The sequence below is a fragment of the Lathyrus oleraceus genome, chromosome 7, assembly GCF_024323335.1.
Source record: "Lathyrus oleraceus cultivar Zhongwan6 chromosome 7, CAAS_Psat_ZW6_1.0, whole genome shotgun sequence".
NCBI classification, from domain to species: Eukaryota; Viridiplantae; Streptophyta; class Magnoliopsida; order Fabales; family Fabaceae; genus Lathyrus; species Lathyrus oleraceus.
Genome location: NC_066585.1, coordinates 504,825,882 through 504,836,590, shown reverse-complemented (window position 1 = coordinate 504,836,590; position 10,709 = coordinate 504,825,882). Strand labels below are relative to the sequence as shown.

The 10,709-nt window shown below is 44.7% G+C and overlaps 1 protein-coding gene across 1 annotated transcript; it reads right to left on the bottom strand.

The window, feature by feature from the left end:
* Positions 1-3,712: 3,712 nt before the first annotated feature.
* Positions 3,713-10,425, bottom strand: LOC127105933 (uncharacterized). Its single transcript, XM_051043151.1, has 3 exons — positions 9,889-10,425; positions 8,027-8,091; positions 3,713-5,623 (listed from the first exon to the last, which is right to left on the bottom strand). The coding sequence occupies exon 3, from the start codon at positions 5,575-5,577 to the stop codon at positions 3,874-3,876; it is 1,704 nt and encodes a 567-aa protein (XP_050899108.1). The 5' UTR covers positions 5,578-5,623; positions 8,027-8,091; positions 9,889-10,425; the 3' UTR covers positions 3,713-3,873.
* Positions 10,426-10,709: the final 284 nt, after the last annotated feature.

Here is a 10,709-nt window from a genome sequence, read left to right as displayed (position 1 = left end):
CAATGGACCATTACGTGTCGGGCAACACGTATGGTTTGCATGCAAATAAGAAAGAAAACAAGAAAAATATTACTCTTCGAGGAGAGTGACCCGGATGATTTCTTCGGCCTTCCAGTTGTGGATTTCCATCCCTGGTGCGCACGGTGTTATCCATCGGTCCATATCACAGTCGCTGTCAGTATCTTCACCCATCATGCAGATGCGGTCTGGATCTAGCATTCCAGCACTGGTGAAAGTCACAGGCACACGACCCCCTCTGCTCGGCCCAGAGCCTCGGCTCGGCTTATATCCGACCCCGAATCGGTCCTTCTTCTCAGGGACCTCCATTATCCTGCCCCAGCCTGGAGCTTCTCCGCTTTTAACTACCTCAGCAGCCTGCTTGTACGAAGCGATGGATGGTTTCTCCTCTTCTTGCTTAGCAAACAGAGCATTCTCCACCTTAACGGTTTCAAATGCCTGACTAGGCGTTTCCCATATCTCTCCATCCATCTCCACATACTTAAACGAAGACAGGTGGCTGACAAAGATGTCCTCCTCTCCGCAAACAGTAACGACTTGGCCTCCCCAGACATACTTCAGCTTCTGGTGCAAAGTCGACGTAACTGCCCCCGCAGCATGAATCCATGGGCGACCCAACAAGCAACTGTAAGCTGGTTGGATGTCCATAACATAGAAGGTTGACTTAAACACCTCCGGGCCAATCTTCACTGGCAATTCCACCTCCCCAAACACGGCCCGTTTTGACCCATCAAACGCCCGCACAATTAAATCAGTCGGGGTCAAAATCAGCCCATCACAGTTTAACTTTGCCAAGGCCTTCTTAGGCAACACATTCAACGAGGAACCGGTATCAACCAGCACATGCGAAAGCACGGCTCCTTTGCATTCCATTGCAATGTGCAAAGCCCGGTTGTGATTTCTCCCATCCACGGTCAAATCCATATCAGTAAAGCCCAACCCATGGCTGGCATGCACGTTGGATACGACCGTCTCCAATTGGTTAATTGTAATCTCTTGAGGAACATAGGTTTTCTTCAATATTTTCAACAAAGCCTCCCTATGCCCTTCTGAGCTCAGTAACAATGAAAGAATGGAGATTTTGGACGGAGTCTGCTGCAAATGATCCACCAACTTATACTCCGACTTCTTGATTATTCTCAGAAACTCTTCAGCTTCATCATTAAATTTGTTATCCGACCCCGCGGGCGCCGGTGTCATCACAGGAGTACTACCGTTATCTGCCACAGCTTTACCCTTTGCCCTGGCTAAAGCCTCGGCCTTTTCTTTTTTCTCTTTTTCTTCCTCTCCCCTCCTCAATGCATCTGGAGCAAACAATCTTCCACTGCGCGTGAAACCGCTGGGACCGGCATTATCCACCCTTAGCACGGTGGTCTCACTAGCAGTCTGTTCTTCAACCTTCTCACCGTTACAGTAGACCTCTCCCCCATAATGCCATGGCACGGCATCATCTTTGTCATATGGAATTGGCCCAGGTACCGTGATGGTAACTGGAGCCTCCTCCACCAGGTTAGACAAATCCACCGGATCATAGTATATAGTTATGGTGGAGACCTCTTCCTTCTTTCCTTCAGTCCTCTCGACCACAATCTCACCACCGTCCATCAGACCCTGGACATGCTTCCTCAGAAGCTCACAACCGTTCGTAGAAATAGTGCACTCAGCACACTCAAACCCACAGCCCGGGTAAACCCCATTCATCAGCAGTTGTCTTTTCAACTCAACCAAAGGCGTCTTCAACTGATCGACCTCAGACAGCCCCACTCTATCTTCCACAGAAATAGCGTTTACTCCCCTCTGACCATGCGCAGGCATGGGATTTGCATTTACGTTGGGAGAAGGCGCAAAGTTGATTGCTTTGGAATCCACTAGGTCCTGGACTACGTGCTTAAAAGCTTTGCAGTCCTCAACATTATGCCCGGGCGCACCCGAGTGGAATTCGCACTTAGCATTTTCATTGTAACTGGGCGGCCTCTGATCAGGTCTCAAAGGCGCCAGCGTCCTCAGTTGCACCAGCCCGAGATCCAGAAGCTTCTTCAACAGAAACGAATAAGTCACCGGAGGCCTGTCGAATTGTCTATCATTTGCTCTGCCCCTGACCTGGTATCCAGCCCTCTGGGGCCTCTGTTGGAACGGTTGTCTTTGTTGCTGCTGTTGTTGTTGCGGTTGTGCTGACTGAGACTCAGCAGGAATTGTTACTGCAGCATTGTGCTGGAAGTAACGGTCCCTACTGGGTCCGCGCTGTGTATAAACTGCACTGGTGTCTCCTTCCTTCTTTCTCTGACCGTTATTACCGAACGGTTTCTTCGTTCCTGAAGAAGACGCAGATGCACCACCCTGGATTTTACCCAGCTTCAACCAACTTTCGATTCTTTCTCCTGCCACCACAATGTCAGAGAAATTGGTGACAGGGCAACCCACCATTCTTTCTGCAAACGGCCCCTGCAGGGTCCCCATGAACAAATCGGACATCTCTCTGTCCACCAGAGGAGGTTGCACCCTTGCAGCCAGTTCTCTCCACCTCTGCGCATACTCCTTGAATCCTTCGTTATGCTTTTGGGACATACCCTGCAGCTGGGTACGACTCGGAGCCATATCAGCATTAAATTGGTATTGCTTAAAGAAAGCATCTCCCAAATCTTGCCAGCTTTTGATATCGGACGATCTCAACTTGGTGTACCATTCCAAGGAGCCTCCAGACAGGCTATCCTGGAAAAAGTACATCCACAGTTTTTGATCCGCGGTGTATGCCGAGATTTTGCGGACAAATGCCTGGAGATGAGTTTCCGGGCAAGAACTGCCATTGTATTTGTCGAACGCAGGCGCCTTGAACTTCTGAGGAATGACAATCCCCTCCACCAGCCCCATGTTGGACATATTTACCACCCCAGGCGTGGCATAGCTCTCCAGCACTTTGATTTTCTCAGCCAGCAGCTGGATTTCCTTATTCTGAGGAGGAATGTCGTAAGGCACAAAAGGCTCATTTCGCATAGAGAACTGGTCAGCCTCTCTATCTTCCTCCTGATCTTCGTCAAACCCATAAAACGGAGGCACAAAGTTGTCTTTCATATTCTGACTAGGCCCAGGTTGACCAGCAGCACCAGCATTATTCACCAGACCAACTGTTGTCCTCTTTCCACCATCACGAGATCCCTGCCCCTGGTTGGAGACTCCATCCAGGTTGACCCCACTGTTCTGAGCAGAAACCCGCTCGAGTTTCTCAACTTTATCTGCGAGAGCCTTCTGACCAATGGCAAAACCTTGCATTATATTGATCAGTTCGGTCATTTTCTCCTTCAATTCCAGCATATCAGCACTGGGAAGCTCCATGAGTCTGGGAGTGTTTCTTCTTGTGTAATATCTGTGAGGGCGAGTTGAGTGCAGGGGTACTACTCTTCGAGCGCGAGCAATGATTCCTGGTTACAAACAAACACGTTAGTAATAGTCACCTGCAAAATAAAACACAAGTTATCATGATTATGCATGTATGCAGTGCCTATCCATATGAAGGACACTCTGTCTCTCGACCCTGGCATCATCGAGACAAATAATAATCTGGCATCAATATTCTGATTAGCAGTGTTTGATTTTGTCGTGCAGATCGGAGATATGTGATTTAGCATGATACCCCCAACCATGTGTGTGCTTGTGTAAGTGCATACGGTAAAGCAAATAAAACTTGAAGACCAGTCACTGAATGAAAATCGCCATCACATAACCAAAAGAGTGCACAATCAGTGCAATAGTCATACATCAACCCGATAAGGTCAGATACAATCCTCCAGAATAGGAAAGAAATACAGACAAGTGAATTCCGTCAACAAGCCTGACGGTAATTCACAACAAAAGAAAGATCTAACTGGATGAGGGTCCCGCAGATGGCCTTATCTCGCCTTCCATCCTTGCGAACTCTGCGGCGAACCTGAGCTCTATGTTCTCCTGCTGTAGTCTTCCAACTTCCTTCTGATGAATCTTCATCTGCCTGAAGTAGTGGTCTCTCTCTGCCATGTAATGATCTCTCTCGGCCCTGATCTTTGCCTTTTCCGCTTCCCACTCTGCAGCGAGGACTCTGGCTCTCTCATCTCTCTGATCCCTGACTAGGATTTGCCTCCTCTTCTCATCTTCAATCACCTTTGATGCTCTGAACAGCTTCTCCTTTGTGATGTCATGCTCCCGGTTGGACGATGCTAAAGCTTGGCTGATCTTCCCATAATAGGCTGTATCCATCTCAAATCGCTTGGTCTCCAAAGCATGCCGCTTATCCTGATCTTCCATCTTCGCTTTGAGCTCCTGATTAGCTCTCTGAACCCGAGCAACACTCATCTCCAATTCCGTCTTCTCTGCAAGTAGCTGGTCTCGTTCCCGCTTCATCTCTAAGAACTCATCCATACTAACAGTAGAAGGAGTCTCCTCAACCAACGGATACCACGGATCGACCATAGGAAATGGTAGACAAGTAAGCTCCACTCTCTTTCTGAGCCAATCATCGAACGGAGGAAAAGATCTGTTGTTAGCTCTACCCCAGGAAGCCTTGCCCTTCCTCTGAATGCTGCGCCATGCATCGGATACCTGCTTTACCCTATCCTGGTTACCCTCAACCGGGAAGTACACAGATTCCTGAATCTCACTCTTGTACGGTGGAAGCTCCATAGCGAATCCCATTTGCCTCTTAAGAAGTGTCGGGTTGTAATTGATGCAACCCTGAACCCCTATAAGCGGCACATTAGGAAAACCCCTGCAACTGCAGATAAAGTCCTGTCCAACTCCACTACTGTGAGTCCAATCTATGTCCTTAGCCCTCAAGCCCATCAGTTTGGTCGCCCAAGTAACATTCTGGCCCAGAAGAACAAAAGCACCCTTGGATGGTAAGTAACCCATAAACCACTTGACCAATAACTGCGCGCAGCATCGAATCAAACCCCCACGCCTCTTCTCATTCCGGTTATGAACCGAATAATAGACATCTCCAATCAATGTAGGGATAGGATTCCTTCGAATAAACAGGCGGATGGCATTGATATCCACAAAGTTCTTCTGGTTGGGAAACAAAATGATCCCATAAATGCTCGCCGCAACCAGAGCACAGACAGCTTCCCAATTCCCCAATTCTGACTGCTCTTTAGCCTTAGCCTCTAGGAAACTCAGATGAAAACCAGGCAGCTTACCCTTCTCCTTCAGATTACTCTTCACTTCCTCTGGACTCAGATAGAAAGCACGGGAAATCCCACCAATATCAGGTTCTTCCTTAGTAACACGGAAAGGAACTTGATCCCTGATCTGGATATTCAAAATATCAGCATAATCTTCCAACATCGGCCCTAGCACGTAATCTGGGAAGACGAAACATCTCAGCTCGGGATCGTAAAACTGAAGTAGAGTATGGATGGCGCTCCTGTCTCTGTCCATGAGCCTGAAAACCATCTTCAGAATACCCCCATACACCGCACGAAACAACCCCACATGGTCAGGAGTGATCAACGCTATCATATCCTTCAGCACACTGATATCCGGGTCAAAGAAACTGTAAGCAACATCATCCTTCAAGCCGGGTCTTCTCATCTCTGAATAGAAAGTCTCTCAGCCAAGATCTCGATCCAAAGGGTCCCTGCATATGGGTAAACATGTGTTAGATGTAATTAATGCAAGATGCAATGATGCTGATGAATGAATGCAATGCGTTGCCATCCTCCAAGCCATCTGGTCATCTGCACTGAATCTGGGCTCTGAACTGATCATAACCATCTGAGGAATACACAATCACAATTCTGACCCACGGGTTCCGAAATAAACGGAAGACAGATACATCATCATCACCACTGGTCTCTAATCAGACACACCACCACCATCTGAATCGGCCCAGGGAATCCGAAATAAACGGGTCCCCACTGATAAATATCTCGGCCCGGGGAATCCGAAATAAACGGATCCCCACTGATAAATCACGGACAGCACTCCGGCGTCACGGCAACAAATAACCATAAATCCGACTCATAAATATGTCTCTGAATCACAGCTCAAAAAGTCACCATCTGATTATGCATCTGAACAAATCAACCTCCCCTCACAGGTTAATTCTAAACAGGTCATCCTAAGGCGGATAATAGTCTCAACGATCGGGCGGAGATACTCAATGGGTTTGCCCTTGCGGGTGTGCCATTGTAGCTCCCTTAAGATCGTCTAAACCAAAGATCCGGGAAATGATCGGTCATCAGAGTCAACAGCCCAAAAGAGATAACCCAACCAAAGTGGAGAACCCCACTGGAAGAGCACTTCTCAGATGAACCTCGTCCGACTTGTGGTATGTCACGTCGCAACAATATGCCCAACCGACACATGAGCGACATGAGACCACGCTAATCCTAGGTGTACACTCGGGCCTGGGTTTTAGCCCCACTCAGAACACCCACCCCACACAACAAAACCACCTGCAGAGGACAGCAACAACATGATAGTATGATGCATGCAAACATTTAATGCAAGTATATAAACAATGGTTAGTATAATAAATGCAATAAATAAACAATACAAGCAACCAAACCTATACTAAAGCGCTAGGAGAGACTCGCTTAGGGACCATGGACCAGCATAGGTCAACATGCTCAAGTCCCCAGCAGAGTCGCCAGCTGTCGCATCCTGCGAAAAATCAACCGGCGAGCCTAAAAATAAAAACATACAGAGCCGCCACTAAACGTTATTTATCCCAAGATAGGGAAAGGAAACGCTCAGAGAAACCTGGAAAGACATGGTCTCGCGACCAGAGAGAAAAGGTTCGGGAGTCGGTTACGCGAGGGGAAGGTATTAGCACCCCTCACGTCCTAGGTACTCCTAGGGATCCACGTCCTAGAATAAAGAAAAGGTTGCTAAACATACATCACACACACACACAGGGAACGCAGGTGGGGTTAAGAAGAAAGGGCTCGATAAGGTATCGCACCTTATGCCTACATATCTTGTCTGGAACAAGAATCAGAGCCACTGTAGTTCGGCTTACGCACGCCAAACAACACAAAACAACAAAAACAAACAAGGGTGGCAAACATGGAGCCCGACAACCACTTGATGGAATTACGTCGGCATCCGAACCAAAACATACTCAAAAGGGCAAACGTGGAGCCCGACTGCCAATCACTGGGCTTACGTCGGCATCCGAACCCAAAACAAACAATCAGATAACAAGTTAACACACACAAAAAGAAAAAGGTTGCCCGGAGAGGTCTCGCACGACCTCCTGCCTACATACCTCGTCTGGAACGAGGATCAGGGCGATGTAGTTCCCCTGAAAGGGACTGAATTGCTAACCAAAAACCGGGGAGAGACACACGACTAGGGAGCTGAGACTCGAGCCTAATGTTGTCATGCATCGTTAACCCTAAGTTCGGTTTTCTATCCTACTTGCATAAGCAAACTATCCTAACTAGGAAAGAAGCAATCACACAAGCATACAATATACAAGCATATATCAGATGAGAACAGGCATCTCAAACAACACAAGCATGTCAATCAAATATCCACATAACACCCACTATAGCCAAACAAGGGGCTCAATCAATCGGGTTTGACTGCCTAAGCAAGTCGTCTGTACAGGCTGGTTTTGCTCTTAACCTTGCCATTACGAGGCTAAGGTGAAGCAGATGAAGAGGTGAAGTGAGGATCAGACCTCACAGCTCATATCCCTAACCAGGGGGAGCTGACAAATGAGCATGGGTCCAGAATGGGGGAACCCTTCTATACTCGATGACTCTGACTCAATGTGCACTGCACAGGATCTTGGGCTTTTGATCTCAATGCTACAACCATGTAATGGGAGCAAGGAGAAGACTCACTGAATAGTGGGGGACAGGTTGCTTGTCCCTACCTTCCACCAATTGCCTTACTTGAAGGACTTTTCCTGCTTGGGCTTAAAAATAAACAAACACAATCATTGCCTCTTAAGGAGGACTTCAGACATTTATTTGCCCGGCCCGGTAGCAGCCGGGTCTCCAGACTACATGAAGTCAAGAAGACCTACCTCAATGCAAGTTGCTTAAGCAACGCAAAGCAAAAGTTCGCAAGGAATTGAGCAACTAAAGGTACCTGTACAAAAGTCAAACAGAATCAGCATCTACTTTCACAAACAGACAACAATATAATGATCAATTAACCAAGTACAATTATACACATAATGAGGTGCATAGCACAAGGCTCACATGAACCAACATCCTACAAAACAAATACATTAGTCATATGTGTCAAGTAACACAATCCATAATGTGGAACAAAAGCCTTAATCCTTAACTTCTTAACCTGAAAAGGCACAATCAACTTCAAATGTAAGTAACATGACCACTAGGACTAGCCTAGGGTCAAAAAGATGGAAAAATCCTAAAACAGCAGCCAATTCATGATGAAAACCAAGTAATATCAATAACAAAGGGATCCCAATTGGCCCCATATTCAAACTATGCTCCTATTTCTATTTATGCAACATGGAAGGCAAAAGAAGCAATGTTGAGTCTCATACAAACAACCAGCAAGATCATATCCAACCACATGTCAAAAAGGATCCAAAAAATCCACAAAAATTACACCTTATTCAGAGGGTATTCAACAAGTCGCCTATTAAATTTCAAGTCATTTGGCCTAATAGATCAATAGGAATTAATTAAACATGGTACAGCATGCAAAAACTACATCAAATGAAGTCAAAAATTATACACCAACTTCCATCTAATGGTAAACAGCAATGGTTCATTGGAAATTCATGGGACCAAAGCCAAAAGCTGCATTAATGTGTCAGGAACTACGCTATCAATTTTCATGTCCATTGGATTAATTATGAGGATATGGCAACATAAATGCTAAAGGTTACACCAATGGAACTCTAACATGCTAGGCAGTAAGAAAAAATATGAATCAAATCGAAAATGGATTGTAAAAATCCACAAAAATTATCAATGATAGCTAACATGTTAAACAAGCTTCATGCAAAAATTCAAGGACATTGGCCAGAGGGAAGCATGGTAAACAATTAGGGAAAAATAGCCTATCAAACCATGTCACATTATTACACATCCAAATTCAATAATTCACATATAACAAACCATAGGCCTAAAAATTACCAAACCTATGTCAAAAAATCCAGGAGGATGTCTAGAATAAGTGTCTCAATTTTCACTTAATTTGGATATAGCATGTGGTCTATACAATTAAAATGGTAATGTGTATGAAAATATGTACATGAAAAGGACCTCTATGTCAATTCTAAAAATTCCCCAAGCACCTATATATTTTTTATTTTTATAAAATAGTAGAGGAAAAAAATATGATTAACAAAAAAAGAATGGTATTTTTTGGATCATTTTTGGATATTATATGAATTTTCTAAGTTTCTGAATATTTATTTAATAATTATTTAGAATTAATATTAGGATTTATTAAGATTTTATTAATTAAATGGTGCTGATGGCACGTTTGTAATACTTAAGCCAAAGGCCAAAACGGCAGCGCTTTGCTGAGACGAGATGGACGGTCGAGATTGATTCTGGGAAGAAAAAACGCTGAAGCGCATGCCATGTTCATCGTCTTCTTCGCGCAGCCGGTGGTTCTTCAACGGCGATAGCGGCTTCGAGCAAATCGCGACGGAAATGAGCGATCTACATACCGGTCGAACCGGTTTCGTCCCAGGATCATGAATATATCATCAATTTCAACAATCAATCACTGTACAGGGCGAATCGAAGGAAAGAAACGGCGATGGCGAAAACCTAGATCGTGAATTTCTCAACCAATCTTTAACGAAATTACAAATTACAAATGGATATGTTATCTATGAGCTACGTACTACACAATCCCTATCACAATTGAAGCTACTGCAAAATTTTGATTTCCAACCTTTTCTTGATGACGGCAATGGAGTTCGCGGTCGAGCTTCAATTTCGCATGAACAGATATGACAAATCGCTGTAGAAGGTGCGTGGAGTTGTTCTTGAAGCTCCAAAATCTCCTGATCGAACAGGTTCTTGCACTGTTATAGGAGATGCAGATGGATTCTACGGTTGCGATTGTGGACGATTCTTGAGCTTTTTCCTGCAAACAGAAGATTCACAGCCAATACAGAATGGGAAAATGCAACCAGATTCTCTCAAAGATTTCTGCAATTTCAATTGAAGCCAAAAGTATGATGAACTTCTTGTGAGAAAATGAGAGAGAGGAGTGAAAATTCTGTTATTTCTGTTATGATGTGTTTGTGTAGATTGTGATTTTTCTGAAACTGAATGTGAGAAGTGTGATTTTGCAGAAAACCAGAGCCTCCAAATTCTGTTAGATTAGTAATATATGTGAATCATTTAATCCAATACTAAATCTTAATTAATCAAAAGAATAGGATTAGTGCAATATGCTTTATGTGTGTAAATTTGGAATTTTTGCTCTTCAAGGCTTAGAAGCACATTCTGCAGAATTTTTCCACTTGAAACAAGTCAAAATAGCACTTGGAAGCTAATTGCATAAGCCTTGTTCCCAAATTCTCAATATTTCCAAAAATGACCATTTTGCCCTTCTTTCCAAATAATTCACTTCAAAAATGGCATTTTGCATGGGGCCTTTTCTAAAAAATCCAATTATGCAACCTCGAAGTACACATCAAATGGAGTTTGTGCATATAAAGAACTTGCAATTTGGATAAACCATGTGGTAGTTATGCCCTCCTGATT

Coding starts and splice junctions, on each gene's coding strand:
- LOC127105933 (XM_051043151.1), bottom strand. CDS start 5,577: ATGAGAAGACCCGGCTTGAAGGATGATGTTGCTTACAGTTTCTTTGAC.